The 21,140-nt window shown below is 36.9% G+C and overlaps 1 protein-coding gene across 1 annotated transcript in view; it reads left to right on the plus strand.

The window, feature by feature from the left end:
* Window positions 1–21,140, plus strand: part of LOC110372219 (BMP and activin membrane-bound inhibitor homolog) — a 58,965-nt gene that overhangs the window by 32,768 nt on the left and 5,057 nt on the right. Inside the window, exons 2-3 of the mRNA XM_021328801.3 lie at window positions 7,256–7,418; window positions 16,351–16,511. Coding sequence (XP_021184476.2) covers window positions 7,256–7,418; window positions 16,351–16,511 — 324 coding nt within the window. The remainder of the gene's footprint in view (window positions 1–7,255; window positions 7,419–16,350; window positions 16,512–21,140) is intronic.

Genomic DNA, 21,140 nt, shown 5'->3' on the forward strand with positions numbered 1-21,140 from the left:
ACACATTTGCATACACAGAGCATGCGCAATTGCCACGGCCGATCACCATGCATTCCTTTGAGCGCACCGCTAACTAAACTCAGCGTTTATAAACCATTATAAATAGACTTCAGTAATTTATGTAGTGTTCTGTTTAGTACTTAAATATCGCGTAAATGTTGTCGATAATCCCTTTCAGGCAGATTAAATTGTTCCGATAAAACGAAACTGTATTTGGTATCAAATGCAACGGTAGCGGTATTTCTGTGTTGCGGTATTTTGCTGGTAGATTCTGGTATTAGAAAGTTTATGATCCGGCATTCCAAAAAATTGGTAGTGAATGTTATATGCAACTCAATAGGTAGTCGTAAACATTTTACAGTTTAAAAACTGCTATTAATCGTCTTGGTAGGTATATACAGGGTGGTATTTTGTAATCATCGCTTTTTTCTAAGCCTCACAAAAAAAACGAAGTGTTTTGAAACTGATATTCTAGAGTCAGGTTTATCTGCTGTATAAGAATATACACGTATGTGCCAAGCAAACCGTTAAGACCATTTTACACTAGACCACTAAAACTCATCTAACTAAATGATCATCTTCCAAATTCCAAAACACACAGGTGGCCCTTTCACCCGAACAGAACCAATTTATAACGAGCAAACGTATAATTTTCACGAAAATCTACCTCGAAGATACAAAGCCAAATGTAATGTGATACGCGCCGTAAGTCATGTGTAACTGTTCGGTCGCTACTCTAGCTGAGACAAATGAAACTACCACAATGTGTAATAGTCACTACTATTTGTTGCTTCTGGATACTACGTTAATTATTTATACAAGGCTTTTTTAGTATGAGGAAACATTGGGATTCATTTGAGACTCTTGTATCTGTCAGAAGTGATGCTAATGAGTTCTATATATGGTTATGTTTATTTCATGATTCCAAATTTTGTAGAAGATATGTAGTATAAGATATGTAGATATGTAGTATGAAAAGTATTATACAGAGAAGATGCGATTAGAATTGCTGATAACCCTACAAAATGAGGAAAATCCTAACTTAATATTAACTCTTAAACCAACATTATTTCTGATACTCCTGGCCATACCAACAGCATAATCCTTGATGCAAGAAATAAACACCGCTGTATATTCAGATGTTGCTCCACCGGCATAAAATATACGGGCTGGTGCAAAAACCACGTCAAACCATGAAGTTGACATGTGTGGAATAACAAGCAGGACCATGAATCATTGTATGAACTAGTTGCTATGCCCCGTATGGTAATAAATCAGCTAATAGTAGGTACTGAATTTTATATGAGCGGAACGTTCAAATGCTTTGAAAAAGTTAATTGAGTTTGGTTAGTGATAGCAAAAAAACTGCGTTCAATTGTTGTTTCTGAATACATACTTCGTTCAAGTTAGAGGTTTGTCTTAGGTCGCAAGTTGAGATGGACAAAACTTTTGTCAATTTTTATTTCATTAATTTGGGCAAAATGGTACGTGTTATCGGATACATAAATCGTGAAATTCCACTGACAACAAACAGATGCAGCAGACCAGTCACTCAACTTTCAAAAGACGCCAAATTCTATCTCGAATGAAACCCATCGGCAAGTAGCGCGAATGATTAACGAGTGCAACTAGTAACGGTGTGAATTCCGTCTCTCAACACAGAACGCACGACCGCATTCCGGCCCCTACTTCTTTCTACCGAGCCACCGGCGATCCGGAGAAATTCTCCAAGCACATTCCATTTCAGATATGATATAATAACCCGTTACTCACATGTTTTGCTGAACCTAGGGCTTCCTCTATGTGACATCCATCAAGCAGGCTTTTAGCTGCATGTTCTTTGCCTTCCGCATTTGTGGTACCCAGCTGTCTAAGTGCTCTGAGTGTAGTTGTGATTATTTGAAAGAATTATCAGGTACAATTTAAAATTGGAGTGTCTCAACCATAGGGCTCGTCAGTTGACGCACATTTCTGCTGACTAAATAATTGTAGTAAATCATAAAACAAGACCTCTAGAAGAAATGTGGTCTGAGCTCCCTGTCAAAGACTGTTCGTGTTTCGTCAGTCCTCCCGCATAGCAATATTCCTGTCGTTCGTCTTGCTCTTAGCAAAACTAAAATCCATCAAGTAATCTCTGAGATTAGCCTAAACATACATTCAGCTGCAAACGTTGATTTTACGACGTGCGTTGTGTGGTAATTTCGCGAAATTCTCAGCTCTTGAGTTACAAATGTCTATGATTACCTCATAACTTCTGCGAACACAAATAGCCCTTTGATGTTCGTAAATGTTAAGGTAACAGCTTACGAAGATTAGGAAGATGTGACTAAAGCCGCTGATATGCATAAATACATATCTAATATGCATAATTTATAACTTCGTGCGTACCGCATTAGACGCTGCAATAATTTCTCATGCACGCGAGCTCAAAACAAGAAATGTCTTGTTAAAACGTAAGATAATATCTCTCATATAGTTTTTTCACGATCTAATTAAATTGAAAGCGAAGCTCGGCTCGGATAAGTGCGGAATGCGGCCGCTGTTGAAATATTGATTAAGCTTTTTGTGTTACGTTTCAATCTCGTCTTGCATTATGTGTAGCGAGTCAACGAACCGATCGCTCCCTACAGCGACGCTGAACATTTTCACACGTCAGTTTTAAAACAACAACGATGTTGCAACACGTAAAAACTTCACTTGTCACCTTACCACCTATGTCGCTAAACACCTGTCCAGAAATGTTGACACTGCGACAAACGTCCCGTGTTTACTCAATATATTGGAACGGTAAATCTCTAATGAAAACTTTTACGGTATGGAAATACACACAAAGAGTTGAAATGTTTACGGCGAGTCGGCACGCGTCCACCTAATGGGCTACCAGATGATTGAGAGCTGTTATGATTTAAGACGACAATCGTCCCGAGTCGAGGGCTCTAAACGATGAGCATTGTCGTTGTGACATTTACGTCGCCTACACAATTGAATCGAGGCATCGCGGCTATCGAAGCCCATTCGAAACGGATAAAGGTCTTGCGCGTGGTATCGATAAAGGAGAAAAAAGATCAGGTAGTCGGCCTTCTGTGGCCCATTGTGACTTAACGAGGCGATGAATACTCGGATTCAAAGGCGAACAGGTGGCACGTTACGCCTGTGTCGGCGCTAGCTTCGTTTTGCACTTTTAGGAGTTCGACGAACGCATTTCATTATTCAAATGTTATTCGAGTGGCGTGAAAGCGCCTCGATAACCTCGACGGCGGCGGGACGTGTACGGAATGACTGATAAACGTCGTACCTATACTTAGATCACGCATATTACTATCGACCAATTGACATCTCTACAGCATTGTAATAGAGACTAGAAACGATATACGGCCGTCCGAAATCCGAGACCGATAGTCGAGCTCATTTCCATTATATCTATGCGAAAGCAACGCGGTCCCCAAGAGTTATTCTGAGCTAATGTTAATCGAATGACTCTATCGAATTACATCACCATGTTAACTCAACAAGGAACTAAACGTTATAATAAATGGCTTTCAGGTGAATTGTATTTAGTAGTAAACATAAGAAAGAGGGCCGGTGCGTCGGCTAACGTGCCAATGAGCAATTTTCCGAGGAAGTGATCTCGCGCGGGCTGCAACAGATAGGTCTTTGGCGCCGCGGACCGCTCTCTATAATAACGTTTGCATTTATTTATCGCCGGTTCGTCGACACTATTCGACGTGGTGTATCAAGGTACCGCTATCTCTGATAAAACGCTCTCTAAACCACCTTCAGAAGAGCGGGCTCTTCGGAAAGCTCGTGAATCTCTCGATTTGGAACGCGAGATTATCGGTGCGATTTGTCAAGGTGCAGCAGCATTAAGCGGCTTTAGAGGTTCGATCTCTGCACGAGATAGCTGAAGAAACGCTACTCGACCCACAGACAGGCCTCTCTCGACTCGCATTCCGATGGAAATTGCCCGCGGCCCGGCCAGATTACTGGCGCCGCATTGGATAATTACGCACCGACGAGGACATCCATTACGGAAGATAATTCAGCGAGTGCAATTAGAGGATGAGTCGTGATCCGATCGGGACCGCTGATGCAAAATGATAAACAGGACTCTTCTAATATAAATTAACCGAGACCATAGTTATTAAACTTCGCCTCGAGCGCCTGTTTAACATTCCACGCCGCTGCAACAACTATACTTAAGAGGCTGACGGCGTCTTGCTATATTAATAGACGTTGTATAGAGAATAGTTGTTAGCTGTGATGGCCGGGGCCCGTGCGGTCACATCAGAACACAAATCAAACGGTCCAAATTGACAGCCAATAAATAGTTTCAAATAGCGGACATTGGAATGCGACAACAAGGCCGCAAAGCAGCCTTGCTTTTTCCGCGTCATCCAATCAGCATAAAGCCTGTTATGTTAGCTCCAATCTGAATAGCAGAGAAACCGGCTGCGGCTCGCGCCACAATCATTATTAACGTAATAAAGTACTAGATAAAACGGAGTCGGACAGCGTGTGAACGTCAGGAGAAAGCCGTTGTCGCAACATTAGTTAGGCGCTATTACCATCAGATTCCCATTCGGCTGGTTTTAACAGAAACTGTATGTTTAATTACGTCTCCCAAGAGCGCATCTTCTCAGTCATAAACTTCTAATGCTTACTAATGATTACAATCTTACAACGAAGAGCTAATAAAAACTTTAAATCCGTCGAATTCTGGGATTATGAAAGTTATCGGTCCATCATTTTGATTCTAGTAAACACGAGATTATTAAACTGTAAAACCGGTTCGTTTAGACCTTTGTAGATAAACTGACTGAAATAGCGGACTATTTCTGTTGAGAGTTTCACTATCTGAGCGGTAGATCTAAATTGAATCTCTGATCTGAAATGAGCGAAATGTGCTGAAGAAATGGGCTTGGAACTTGATACTCCGAATAGACGTTTCGTTGCGGCCATCTGTAATGAAATTGAAGGGACGTACGTGGCAAACGAACCGGCGTTAAAGTTATCTTATTATAAAGATCTGTTTCACCGCAGCGGCGTCTCGCGACCAGAACATTTCAATCGCGATTTACCAAAACCGGCTCCCGTGTCGCGATGCAATCGCTCCGATGCTAAATATTTGCTCTTTTAAATAAGTCTTTATCGTAAATGCTTTCAGAAAAACTTCTGATGCAAGGGAACCGTTTCCAAAAGCTTTTCCTGTTTGTTAGATCGGCTTTCACAAAAAGCTCATCATTTAAGTGCATTCCACTTATTTCAAAGCATCCCAAAAATCCCCCCACGGTACTCAATTAGTGGAGCAAACAAAGAGGAAACTAGGAAATTAACACCTCGTTTGTAGCGCCACGTGACAGAGGGTGACCGATTACACCGGCCCTCCATAATGCTCGGGTGTCCAAACAAAATCTTGCAACCGTGAAGCACCGCTTTCTGAGTAAATGCACCGTGAAGAATTGGCGCCTATGCACTTAACAATTCCTATAAAGCTTTTACACATTGAAGAAAACCAAACTTGGGAAAAGATAAGAAGCACTTTCTTTTATCTTTGGATGCATCCTGCCTTCATGATCATTAGTAAAGCTATCTCGTTCTGGCCCCGCTTCATCCTTTTCTCTCACATCTCCGGAGGGCCATTTATCAATACCAAATAACATGCCGGGACCCTTTTCGCTTTTGTTTATTTGTTTTTTATTTACCTTATCCTTCGTTGTTCTATTTATGCCGTCGTTTTTGACTCGAAATTGATTGTAAAGCCGGTCTAATGGTATTCGTCTAACATAATGTTCGATGCATTGATGGCTACTAATGAGAGGTGATGAGTTGTTTTAAGTGCAACAGGATTAATAATGAAATACCATTCTACAATTGAACTATAAAATTGCCCATATCGTGGAACCTTAAGACAAACAACATTAAATTAACGGCCATAATAGAATCTCGATTTCATAATAAATGCATGGCGCACTGCAAAGTGCAATTAATGGAAGCAATTCTGCGTGCAAAAGCTATTAAAGTTCGCTATTAAAAGTTTCAATTTCCCCTGCTCAAAAGGTTTAGCTATTAACGGCGCGCAACTCTTTTGCTTTTTTACGTTGGTATTTTATTCTTTAATTGTTTTATTTATTGCGGCTTCGCATTCGCCCGCGACTTCATCTGCCGGTTTGAGCACGAACGGAATTCTGCAATTTCTTTGTGAATTCGGAGACATTCGGCTCATTAAGTTTTTACTGGACTTTTTCCGATCATTCAAAGGCGACTTTTAGGGAATAATAAATCAGCTCATTTATTTAAATACATTAATGACCCCTTAAAACGTGATTAGCTGGACGTTGTCTCTTAGTATCGTTTTTATCGAGATTCTTAATCGATGTCCCGCCGATGCGCCTGGGCATCGGACAACTCACTAATCATTCAAATATGAGGGTTAAAAAAAAATACACGATTCCGTGAACGAAAAAGATATCCTAAAGATGCCGGACATCAAGGGGGGTCTTCCTTAAGTTTTCCTCCGTTGTCGAGAGCAAATAAAGCGGCGTCCCTCTGAAATTAATTTTGTTTTGTTTCATCGTCTGGAGCCAAAGCATTTACATTGAATGCGGTCGGAGGCTGGCCGTTTGTGAGGATATTTATGTAGGGGCCCGTGGAGTATGACATGCGCATTATTCATACACGATACGCGCCACGAACCAGCTGTATGTTATTTTTACCGGTTCATCGGCTTGTCGTCGATGGGTTACCATTTTGAGATAAAAGGAAAGCTTTTTCTATTCCGTCAACTTTGGGATGATTCACCGCGGTGGTTTCAGGAATACAGCAGTCGTAACATGATGTTAAAGAATTCCTTTGTTAGTGTTTGGTGTCTAAAAGCATGGATTGATGTATACTGCGTCTGAGACACTAAAATCTTATAATTTATAGGTAAGGACGTAGGCACGGCAAATCGTACGCCATCAAAGTTTACGACACCACAAGGCGCCATAGTGTCGATACTAGTGATTGGATACACTTATAATGCATTTCCTTTTGCATTCGCAATAACCGTTTCCTGTTTCAATTTATTCGTTTACACTTAATATGTTTTCAATTTTATGTTTAGAGGAATTCTATTACACAATGTTTATGCGGTCCTTTTCACTTTCACTGTACTTAGACTTTGTATAAACGCCTGTACTTGTGACTAGTAAAACAAAAACAAAAGTACCATGTAACCTGATCTTTGTTACAATCTAGATTATATTTTTTATTCCAGATTCAAACGACGGTGACGCGGGAGTGAGATGTTACTGCAACACTGCGCAATGCGTGGGCACAGGCTACATGTGTCGGTCTGCGCGCAGCGGGGGTTGTTACAGCGAGCTGCCCAGGCGCACGCACCACGCGAGGCACGGATGCCTCCAGCATTTGGCTGATACGTAAGTATTTTGTCATTAATAGCTGGTTTTTGTTTATGAGACTGTTTGTCAAAGAAAGGAACAGATTCGAAAGGCAAGAAGTTGAAGAGAAATGCGGTTTACGCAAATCTCTCAGTTAGGACGAAATAATAGAGAACAAAGAAGAAGGAAGTAGTGGTTTTATCACAATTGTGCGCAAAATGTTTACATTGTATGTAATACGATGGAAAATTCTAGATTTTGAATCATAATCTGTGTGCGCAGTACTCAGTAGCCTTGTCACTAAAACAGATAAGCTTGTTTTGGAACAATGTAAGGGTCATCTCCGGTCAAGTTTATAAAAAATTGTAATGATATCCAAGATTTGATTGCAAAACACATAAAATTATAAGCCCAACTTGACATAAAATTAGCAACCAAGCAACAAATTGAAAAACTTACAACAAAATTAATTTTCAGTAATGTCGTAAATTGAATCCGAGATTCGTCCGTCGATTTCAACATTAAACATGATGTGTACGATAAAAAGCCAAAGGAACGCTCCAACAACATTCCTTAAGAGGGACAGGAGATTTTATCATTTCTAATTGCGATTCTAATTAGTATGCCGACCATCGCTTAAATGTCAACCCTTTACAAAAAGGTACGTCATTTAACAAATTGGACGTTTGAGCGCACCCGCGCAATGGTTTGACCAAAATTTATTTGATGACTTTTAACTTGTATAAAATTACATTACAAGCGACAAAGATCTGAGTAGTATTAATTTACCAGCTACTGTAATTTGCATACAAGTTTCACTTAAATAATTGTCAATTTGCTTTTGACTTGCCGTTGTATCTTAAGCATTTATCTTGTGACTACTGTTAAGCTTGGCTACCAGTATTTTTTTAACAGCGGTCTTGTCTATATCTTGTCCTACTATCTGATCGCAAATACTTGCTTTACATTTTCTTTTTCTCCACGCAATCAAACGATCATCATTCGTTTCTATTGAAACATTCAGATTTCATATCTTCAATAACATTTAACTCATACTAATCATAAACTTCTCTGACCAATAATCATCAATAACAATCTTAAGTCTATCTATTGACATTTTCCCATCTATTTATAAAGTAATTACGATAACTTACCTAAGATACAGCGGCACTGCCTTTTCGAATTTCATCGTGGAATTAATTATTATTCTTTTGTTAGTCATCATGTGAGGTGCATTGTCATCCATCAATCCTGCTTATCATGCTAGTGTATGGGCTCTCTCGTTGAGTACAAGTCTCTTCAATCAATTTGTCTTCAGTTTCGAAATGACTGCCGCTTTCATCATGATCACAACGTAACGACACAATTAGAGATTTATTAGAATGTGTTGACACTAATTTACTTTCAGAATCGTTATGAATAGATGATAGTTCCACCGCTTTGATATCGAACATTGTAAAACCATATTATCTTTTAATTATTGAGATCAAAGATCTTCATCTAACATCTCTACCACCTGTTCATAGAAATCGTAATTTCCATCAATAAATGCTTCTATTTACTTAACAACAGTAGAACATTAAGTAATCGTCGTTTCTTTTTTATACGGCGCACGGTATGTTCACCTCGGTTTATTAATTATACCGGCGAAGGCATGCCGGACTCCTCTATGTTTTTATACACTGAAATTACCCGCTCAGTTGATTATCTTATTCGGATCGGCCCGGGCCGCGTTCACCGAACCGGTTTGAGTCTGCCGCATGCCCACTTTTATTTACTTTAAATAATTTTTGCTCCTTTTTGGCAATCTCTGCCATTATCTTCGCTAACGATCGCCGTGTCCGCTTCGTTAAGATTTCCATAGAATTCAAATTGATATTCGCTTATTTTATCGGTAATTAATTCTCGTTTGACTTGTTTATTGTGTATATAAAGTGCTGTTGAGTGATGTCGGTTTGATGTCCTCGTTTGTTCAGATAAGGGTGACTCTGCTGGGGTTGAGGCGCGGGTCAGGCTAGATAGTGCGGCGCGGGCGCCGACCCGGACTATTCAATACTTCCTACCCAAATCACACCGTATCATAAACCAATAAAGTTCAGATTTGATTGGGTTGACTGACAATCAAGAATGTCTCCTCTAGGCTTTGTTCTGAGAATCAGCTTTTTTACAGTCGATAAATACTATCATCGATATCGGTATGGAATTATCTAGATGGGTCAATTGCATGTCAGTAATCTAGGCTCTTTGTGATCTCAACTAGTTCTTTGTTTCAGCTATTTGTACTATTACAACAGATTATATTGTTATCTATTTCTAAACACGTCATTTGTACTTGTTTATTTATTTATTGTTTAAACTCTCGTTTGTTTTCCTCTTGCATAAACAGCACAGATTGATCGAGTTGGATTTTGAACTATGCTTACAATAACAATACTTCAAATTGCATAATAAGGATTACTTTAATTGCCAATTCTTACGCATATTAATTTTGTACATAATGTGAACTTTAGCATTGATCATATTCGATGTTACTGATGGAAAAATTCGGTTCTGAAACATCATGAACTTATTTTAGCTAGGTATCTTTTAGAGAGGCAAAATCTTCATGTGCAGCCAAAGTACTTACATACTTGGTGCATTCATTAAAAAAGAAAATCAGACCAAAAACAAGTCCACGATGTACGAGATTAAAACTTAATTGGCTTTCAACTGATTGTATTTATTTATAGTTTCACTCATTATATTTGCTTGGAACCTTATCTTCATGTTTTGTTTTAGTTGCTATCGGAATTCTGACTGCTAATTAGTTAACATTACAATCGTCTATTAACCAAGATTAATTGTGTTAATCATTTACACTTCTATTAGTTTTTTTATCAACTAGTCTAGAGAGCGTGTAATGTATGTAGATGATATTCGCGTTGTAAAGGAAAGTGTTTAATTTATTCTTTGGATTAAAGTGTTATGGGCCCGCAAACGGGTAGCAGTAAACTAGGACTGCGGTTTTATCAGTTTTTTTATGCGGCTGTAACTTGTTGGAACATTTATGGAGTTACGATAGTCAGGTGCACGAAGATGCAACAGATTACAGAATTGAGCCGTATTTCAAGAAAGATTTCTCTAGGTTTAGAATTTATTTTCACTAGTACAGTCTACTCAGTAATACTATTCTGGAATACCTGATGATTGTACAAAACCCTAGGTTTTTCAAGAAGAACATTTGGTGAGTTTGTCTATCTATCTTTTGTTTTTAATCCCTTATAAGTAGACCCACCACGTGTCGAAGCTACTACGTAATGTTTTGAGGGGGGATTATATCAAAAACTGTCACTGGTATCAACAATGTGTTTCAATCTGTCACACTTTGCTGTGGTCTGTGGAACAATGTAGTGCGGACTTCAAATTGAAATACTTACTAAATAAATTCTGAAATCTGAATCTTTCTGTTCACGCAGATAAAGTCACGGACAACGTGAGTGACTAAATAAAGCTTGTTGTTGAGGACTAATTAGATGATTACTTCCATAATATTAAAATAAATAAAAACAAACAAACAGGTTTTGAGCATGAATTTAGATGGACTTTGGTAGAGCAAGATTGTGACTTTAGAAACGATAGACGGTGAGAATGATGAAATGGTTGGAAAGAAAATGTGACTTGTGAGATTTCGGCAGATAGAGGAATATAGAAGATCATGCATACCGTCAATAAGAGATAATATTTTAATAAGGGCAGGAAGAAGATGATGAAACACACCCCAGTTTTGATATGAAAGACCTGCTTGCAAATTTCCATAGATAAGATTACATATATGCCTAACATCCAATCCTTATTCGTGTACTTAAGTAAGGTACGTGGAATGAATTGCTAGACAGAAAACAATGTACGGGTTTTCCGTATGTCTGTATACATATGCATAGTTTTTAGTAAGAGGCCGTGGCTTTGAATTTGCAATTGATTTAATGGTTGTTAGGAAACTGTTTTGTTAATCGTCATTTGTTTATCTTTGTGTTAAACAAAGAAATGATTTTGTAGTAGCCTTTTGTCAATTTATTTGTAGACTTAAATCACGAGTATTCTGTATGCGCTTCAGTTTGGGACTTTTTGCCGATATCCGATCCGTCCAATTAGAGTTATGAGGTTGTCAAAACGTTTCCCATATTCCGGGTTACAATAAAGAAAGTAAAGGTACATCAAGGCGCCTCATTACTGCAAACTACCGTCCATTAATTGCGTTTTTCCGTACCTCATAAAGCATGTAAATGTGACGGCTTCCGCGGCTTATAATCGAATGGATGCGGCAAAAAGTTGCAGCGCAGTGTCATAACCATTGTTACGCCACGGAGTTAAGTTATGCTATCAATAACAGCGGCTAAAGAAGGAGGTATGAAACCTTTTTGTATGCACAAGGCGTTCTTGCATCATTGTAAATTGAGTATACAATGAAGTTCACATCACGCCATGCTTTGTTCCAAAGGGTGCGATGTACTTAATAATTTCTGCTGTTCTAGAGATAGTTTCGTGAGGAGCTTTCCTCTTATAAAATTTGACAGTTTCTATTGATTAATAACTACTGAGCGAGTTTAAAAAAAATGTCCCCATCCGGTAATACAAGTCGTGATCATCATTGAGCTTAACGAAGAAGGTCAGGCACTTGGAGCTACATGTGACCAAAACGAAATAATAGTTTAATAAATACCAGCACCACAAAACCTTAATTGGAACCAACAAATCGTTTCAGCAAATAGGTTTTTAATCGTCGAACCAAAAATCAAAAAGCAAGCGTCTAAATTATTCAAATTGACGAAATTCTTTCAAATACAACGCTTGCTTCGTTCCCGTGAGAAACCAACTTATAATTAAAAAAAATAGACGAAGATAATTGTGATTATCGAGAGATTGAGCGAAATTTGATAGTGACGAAGACACGGTTATGTTGTCGTTGTAAAAATGCTCATTAAAATGTTCTTGTTTATGGTAATCTTTTATTGAAGGCTATTAGCAACTGCGTGTTACATGCCAGCGTGTTTTCTTAAGGGCTTTACTTGTCGTCGAAATTTTTATGATGTAAACTTCATGCTTGCTTTTCCTCGCGGGTATAGACAGTACATGTCCACATCTATGGTTTAGCAAATATAAATTATATGCTTTAGCTCCTTGTAAAAAGGATAAAAATATTGCCAAAGATGAGGCTGTTAAAATTAACATTCCTGAGTTAATTGGAAAATATTTATGAGAATAGAAAGTTCAGTTAAAAGCTCGCTGGAGCGCACCTTAGTATTGTTGATTCTTGCAATGCAAACTGCAGTTTCATAGTCCGTAAAAACAATAAACATTTTACTATTCACGTATCAAGTTTCGATATAAGTAAAAGCAGCCATTACAAGAACACTAACAGTCTCCACACTGCAAACTTTTAGTCGGCCGATAGTTTGTTTGGGCTCATAAATGGAGATGAATGGTAATACGCACATTGCAAAGATCAAGTATTTGACCGGTATCAGACCGAATGAAACCTTTAATTGAAATCAGGATACTAAAAAAAAAAATTGCCTATGAGGTCGGATAGGGCCGTCGCTCCTTGTAAAACACTAATACACAGCTGCAACCGGTTAGACTGGAAGCCGAACCCAACAGAAGTGGGAGAAGGTTCGGAGGATGATGTTCAGATCAACTGTAGGCCGACTGTTTAGTCTCCAGTTTGCGGGTAGGCTAAGTCTACTCCCTACTGCTATATTCTCAGCAAACTTTACAGTCTCTTATCAAACTACATGTACATAAAACCAATGTTAACTCACACGTAATAAACGTAAAGTAAAATTATACGATATTAGAAACCAACAGCTTGTATATTGAAAAAGATCAGAGTTCACGCAAGATTTATTCAAACAAGAAGCTGTTTTGTATGTTAAACGCTCAAACTAATACATCAAATGTCTTCTCAAGTCTTCAATATTCAAGATATGTTCTTAAGTACGAGTAAATTTTAATTTTATTTAAATTTCGTGAGAATGGGGACTGTGAATCGTTTGCGACATGACTGTAATTTTTTAAATTTGATACTTCTCAGATACGTTGGCGTTGTACGCATCACACACTCTTTTATTCTAAATCTTGTTGTGGTGCCTAAACAATAATTAGCTCTTTTATTAAAATGTTTCTTCCTTCTTTCTATTTGGTCCTAATTATAAAAAAAATGCTTAGAATCTTTTGTGTTACTCTCTTGCAGTTCTTAATCTTATGTTAACGTCGAAAACAACGTTCTTTGGATCCAAATAAGATTGGGCAGCTCTATTTAGGTAGTCATCGTAAGTCCCATTAAAACCCGCATAAACAGCCTCCACATTAGTGTGAGTGTGTCAACATTTAAAATATATGTAGTCAAGTAAACTTACTTCACTACTAAGTGATCATTTGTATTCCATTGACGCGACATTATTATCTGACCGTGCTGTCCAAGGGTACATCTACAAATAACTAAGAGCATGCAACCAACTGGAACTGCCAAGAGCACTTTTGTCTTTTGAAAAGTCTTCCAAAGCACGACGGGCGAAGCAACTAAACAATTAGTGCAAAATTGACGTACCTACGCAGCGGAAAGAGTTGCGGTCTCTTAGCTTGGCTTTGTCAAAGATACGATACGATAACGTATCCAGTTGGTTACCTTTTCTAAGACAAATAACATAAATCTTCATGTCTTTATAAAAAGCCTTTAAAAAATGTTGAGACAAGATTTGTATGCCTCTTGCATATAATGTGATGCGATGGTAAACGATGATAAACTGCTATGGTGAGTGACCAACCGTTTATCAGGGTGTTTACATACTATATTACATCAGAGCGGCTATTGGTCATGTCAGGCACACTTTAAAATGTGTTTAATTAAAGGAAAACCTGTTTTGTATGTGTTTTTAAAAAAATATTCCCAATCATAACACATTAGAAGTCGTGAAGAGTTGAGTGTTCTGAGGGGCGGTCTTATGTAATTCTGACGTTCGAAAAGGTAGATTTTCAGTCTAATTTGATTACACGATTTTTGATTTTGTGTATTGCTCTCATTTTTATCATATTCCATGGTAAGAACTAATTGCCTTTTTGAGAAGTATTTCAGGACTTTAATATTCTTTCACAATATTTGGAAAGATTCCAGTAGTTAGTTCCTTCATTGATTACATAACATATGTAAATGGAATCAAGAATTTATAATGTTATGTTTACACTAATGAGGCGCCTAAAATCATTATAATCATTATGTATCATGTTATCCTTGATCTTTTAACTTCCTTTCAAAGCCTTATCGAGGCGCCTATGACACGAACCAAAATGTATACATATTCAATTTATACTTAAAAAAAATATACTAAATCCTTCTTTAGGCTTTATCTAATCTGTGGTCATTTGACTACAGATTATGTCTCAATAAAAAATAATAAATCTTTTTAGGCGATTCATCATAATTATTAACTAAATAACTTTTTTGTGCAAATTTTATTATAATTACTAGCTTGGTTATCAAAATCTTAATTGATCAAAACTAATCTTCTGTTAGCATTCATTTAGATCTTTTTTAATTGCATAATTTTAAGATAAAAGATAACTTCTGTAATTTCAAACCGATATTGGTATGGATAAGATAACGAACAATAAAAAAAATATTTGAGTTTTTTTTGTAAACACCTGTAGAATGTATATCTTTTAAAATATATCTAGTTTCCGCCTGCGGTTTTGCCCATGTCTCGCGGAAATTAAGAAATAAAAAAGTTTTTATTTTCAATCGCAGTCCCTGAAATAATCAGCTCCAACTCATATAATATTCATCTCTGTCTAAACCTAATAATTCATTCGTTCATTAGTATTAAACTTTTCAACATTATGATATTTGTGCTTATACAAAAAGTGCACTATAAACTGAAGTATAAAAGTCACAATAAACATTGTGTCTTAGTAAATCAAAATCAAAGTACTTACTATAGCAAATACGTGCACCGATCAGTTGGCATACCCAGTTGGCAGAACACACTCTTGCGCAAGTCAAACACTATGGGAGGTGCGCAATGTAATCACTTGATGCGCATCTGAGTAGCATCTGTTACGAGGTTTTAATGTGCCTGTCTTTTATCTTTTCACAGTTATATTTTCTCTATTTATTATTTTGTACTTTTTGTATGGTTAAAAGTGAGGAAAACTCAGGCACCCGGTATTTTCTGTTCTACAAAAGTCGATCTCGAGTATTGAATGAAACTAGATTCCTCAGCATTCTAACCAATGCAGATTTTATTCCACTCCAATAAGTTTTTCATCTCAATTGAAATTCTTCAGTAATTAAGACCTAGAATGCCCACAACTTGTACCAACTTCAAGACATAAATTGCATTTTTTTCTTCACGCTATAAAGTAACAAGTACAGGCCGAGGCTAACTGCAGAATTTTTTGCTTCAATACCATTGAGTCAACTGACTCAAAATGAATTCGAATCGAGCAAAAAATCCGCCATTTAACGTTCGAGTTCTGAATTCAATAAATATAAGCTTTATGATTTTCTTTTGTTTTATAAACTCGCTTGAGACAACCTTTTTGTTGGGACGGGTGAAAGACAGGACGGACGGGTTTTGTCTATGGAAGGATGTAACAGCTGATTTATTGGCTATTAAATTGCAACTTTATGGTTTATTTTCCAATCTTTGCAATTAAGATTGTTAATGTGGACTAGATTTTGTCTCGTTAGTGTTAAAGTACGCCATCTTTTAACAACGCCTGTAAAACGAAGATAGGGAGTTCTGTGGTCTACTTTTTAAAGTCGTAAAACTTCTACATAATTTAAAAGGAAGTTCGGAATTTGCGTCCCCTAAGACCATCGTTGATTTACTGCTACTAACTGCTACTAATTTCTATTTCTCCCCAGAGTCACAAGTCTTCTTAAAGGCTTTATATTTTTGTAATCAACCTAATTCAATCTTTCCACAATTTCCAGGGAAGAAGAAGCTTTATCCCGCTGTCAGAACTCCCCAGGGTCCGGAGGTCCACCACCTTCGTCAGAACACTCGCTCCTGCTGTGCTGTTTCACTGACCTCTGCAATCACGAGGACAGCCCCATAGCCAGAGCGAGGCTTAACCTTACTAGTAATGAATTTGGTAAGTTTTATTAAGGTTTATAATTTATGCTATTTTTGATTTCCGTGTTCCAAGGAAACTATGTCTCGTACCTCTATTTAAAGTAGCCCATATGTTATTCCGATAAATAGATGGGAAATTTTATTAAATTCGTTCAGAAATACTTGAATTAAAGAGTAACAAACATCTAAACTTTCGCGTTGACAGTATTAGGTAGCAGTTTTCCGCGTAGATTCTAAGTCTGGAGTATTGGTCCAGGATCATATGTCTTCATACCTTTATCTAATCCCAAATAACTAGTTCATTATTGAACGCATTTTATAATATTTGCGCAGTCCATTCAGAATCTTGAATTCCGGTAAACACTAGAGGCGCTAACACCATAAATTGAAACACAAAATCAATGCTAATTGGTATACAGAAAAGGAAGCAATAAATAAACTGCTCTAATTCTCTTTTAAAATTAGCTCGATACCGATTTTATATAACCGTTACTTGTTCCTTCATACATCAAATAAACATTCATACATAATACAACGATAGAATTCATTAGATAAGCACTGAATGGAGCCAACACTTTTCCTTATATCGATACTCATAACTCCAGAGGAATCGATTACATTTATCTAAACGATATTCAAGACCATAACAAACCTGCATTTAGAAGATTGCATACATTATAACAAGATCGGAATTGATTAAGATCAAATGCAACCGAATACTGCAACACTGTAGGGCTACAGTCTAAATATGGCACACAGTTTATAGTTGGACAACTGGGAATTATTGAGCTAAGGTTGAATGTAATTTAAAGGCTGTGTCGCTTCTGAAGGCAGGTGAGTTTGAACAGGTAGTAAAATCAAATTAATAGAAATCCAAGTTAACAGAAATAATGGCGATACTTAATACAATATAACTTCTAGGAACAGTGTAATTGAATATGAAAATATAGAACACAAATGAAACCACGATAAGAAAGGTCTTTAACTGCACATTACAAACAATATAACCGTCCATTTAATTTGTACCAATATAACTAACAAAACAACATACAAACAATAAATTAATACGAAAACTATCAGTACAATAAACATAAATAGCTTCTAACATTGCCGGCAATCCAATTATATTGATACAATACTATTGCAGTCGTAAATTGTATTGGATAACGCATTCAAACAAACGTGATGAATAAGTACATATGTATAGGCAGTTTCTGTATCAAGATCGAATTAAAATCAAAACTTCGTAATATGCAGACTAAAGGTAATATAGTTGACACCAAGTTCCATATAGAAGTAGGTATAGTATGACCAGAATTTGCAAAGGATGAACCTTGACACACTTAAAAATCCGGAGATAAAGAATGTTTAATTTGTTTATGTAGCGGCTAACTGCAGCGGTCAGGAATTCTCAGAAAACATTGAAAATGAATAAAAAAATCAATTTGAATTAAAAAGTCAGTACAAACAACTGCATTGGTATGCTTACTGCAAAAACAACTGACAATCACGATGAAATGAAACAAAATGAACCCAAAAGTTAGTCCTTTTGATCGATGACAGCACTTAAAGCAGTAATGCAATAAACTTGGTTCTCAGTATTTCTTAAATTCTAAAGACACAAGTTATATTACCTAACATTTTACTTAATAATCTCACGTTATTCAACGATTTAACAAACTTAAAAGCCGCAGACAGTTTCTTAGAGAGATAACATCAGTACAAGTTGCAGTAATTCCGTGTCAAACAGAATGACTAAAGGTGAACTCAGATTGGCAATTTATCGTCGCGTGCGCAGGACTCATCCCGCAGGTTGTTTTATGTTATTCTTTGTATAATACATTGCAGTATTGCGTTTGGCTTTGTAATGTATTGTGGTCAATGTATCAGTAACATTAGTTTTGCTGTTATTGTTAAGAAAATTAATAAAGATGAAGAAAAAAGTCCAGGAATGCATCTAAAAGAATTGAACAATGAGATGAGAATTATAGCAGAAGCTGAACTTTAAATAACAAATATTCCTACAGTCTTGGATGCTACTCAAAAAACCGCAGGTTGAAGATAATCCTTTAACAGTAACCAATTAGAACGCAACGTACGTTTTAGAAAAGTCTGTAAATACCTTAATAGGCTTAATAAATAATTCAATTCTTTGAATTGACAAGCTATTAAAAGTGATAATGCTGGTTCTATGTATATTTCAATTTGAGCCGGTATTAAATCACTAGTTACTTGTTAAGCAAAAAAACGATTTCTCCTACCGTTTGTCATTTATAATTTATAATGTATTAAATGACTTGTTTATGATACCATAAAGGTGTATATAGCGCCGGATTAAAATTCTGATTTAGGTTTACGACACTTTTAAATCTTTATGCAACTTTAGTTAAATTAGAAATGTTATGTAAATCATTAACTAATCAATCTGTAAGTTCAACCTCATTCACATCATATCTGACACTGTTTTCGTCTCTAAAATGAACGAAATCATCAAAGTCATGATTTACATATACCTGTTCCGATACTTCATCATCTACCGGGTCAAAAATCGGATCGCAGTCTTCCCTATTTTCTACTATTATTTCGTTTTGCTGCCTAGCTACTAAAGCTCCACAATATTCCATGACGTTTTCACCTCATCCTCGCGTTAAATTGTATACATTCTGTTCTCACCGCGTTTACTCAAACACGCTGTAATTTCAATAAAATCCATCCAAGCGGTTTCCTCGAACAAAGATATTATTCTAGCGGTCTCAGTATCTAAAGTAAACAGCGCATGAGTCAGTTCTTGGACTATACTTGCAGCGTTACGTCAGAGGTTTACGGATTTTCAAGTGCACCAGATATTGTTTCAGAATGTTGAGCAATTAAACGTTGTTTATGTGCAATTGTATGAAGATCATCAAAATTACTTTCGAGTTCAGGCAGTTCATTGTCCCTAGAATTGTATTTCTTCTGTTTCTTTTTTATTCGACTTGTGAGTGTATGAGTAATTGTAACAGAATCCATATGTTTGTCTGAGTCTGGAGCCATGATGTAGACTTTTCCTATTCAGAGAAGTCTCTTGTTTTGCAAACTTTCTTCCATTTTGTTTATGTCTAAGACCTGTTAGAACTCACACACTGATTGAACCAATTCTGAATCATCGATTGCTATTTAAGATTCAAGCTATATTTCATATCCAACTGTAGGATGCTCTTAATCTTCATTAACTCTGTTTCCACGACATTTAGGAACGGTACGATTTAAATCCTCGCCCCCAGCGCTGGCCTAATCAAGTGCAATCCACGCACCATCGTTTGATTATACAACAAATTGTAATGCGGAATAAATTTTCCCTCCTAACGCCTCGAGGTTTGTATTAATAGTGTAACTATAATGGATACTAAGATCTGCACGCGATTTCGCCCACACCGCGTTTTGGTTGGCTTTATTTTGTTAGGTTCCCTGTAAGGAATTTGGGTATCAAGCTTTTGAATAGACGCAATTCAGTTGGAATTTTAATAAGATGTATCACAATAAAAGGTTGAATGACATACATGTGAAAATAATTGAATCTGCAGACAAATCTCATGAATGTGTTAATAATAACAATTTGTAGATTAGCATTACAGATCTGGGCTAGTTTCTTCACCATAATGGTTTTAGCCTGCGGCCGTGATTGCGATGCGCAATTGTTTCAAGCTTATATTCCTTTGTTGGAATTAACTTTTGTTTCCCGTCCAGCTAAAATAAATCTTAAGCCCTAGTATTAAAGACTACTTTAGTTCGTGCGGTAATAAACTGTTAATCGTCTGTTATAAATAGCCAGGGACCTGTTTCGGTGACCGCATCTAAGGAGTGATTTTTGCTGCTATACAAAGGAAAGCTTTCTCTAGTTATATCAGTCTCGACGTAGAATGTGAAGGGCTTGAGTTCATCACAAAAAGCAATTTGCCAAGTCTCATATTTTAGCCGTTTTACGAGTAGCTGCTGTACAATGGGGCTCGTATAAGGATTGAATCTGCTGAATGACATAAGTATGCATGCATTAAACGAATGAGATCATGTATGTAATTCAATATTGTGCTAGGTCATCTTAAAGAATGCTATTCATTCATTGATACGAACTATTTAGGGCTTCGTCTTACGTAGCTGTTTTTGATGCTGTTATTATTTGTCATCAATCTTCATTGTTCGTCATAATGAGAGTTGTTTAGCGCTAATTGGGAAGTGGTACGTCTTTAATGGACTTTACAATATTAACATTAGTAATGCATATTGAAGGAGATGAAAGCGTCAGCATATTTTATGAGACCTTAAATACAGCTAATGGTATTCTAGTTCCGTTACAAGATAGAAGGACCAATTTCATGTAAATAAAGACCAAAATAACTTCTCCCATCTTCGCAATCAAGCAGCAATTGTTATCCAAACTCTTTAGCGATACTTCAGATCCACTCGTGGATATTTATCGAGAAGTCTTCATATTTAGCGATTGGTCACGGTTTTCAAATCGCCAACCATATCGATAAGTGAAAGTGTGAATCTCGCGTTTGTCACGCCACTAACGATTGAAACAATAATCGTACATCAATTTGATGAAATTAATGATCATCTATCTATTGTCTCTTACATTTTGGCCTAGAAATTGGCCTAGAAATTGGCC

The sequence above is a fragment of the Helicoverpa armigera genome, chromosome 8, assembly GCF_030705265.1.
Source record: "Helicoverpa armigera isolate CAAS_96S chromosome 8, ASM3070526v1, whole genome shotgun sequence".
NCBI lineage: Eukaryota > Metazoa > Arthropoda > Insecta > Lepidoptera > Noctuidae > Helicoverpa > Helicoverpa armigera.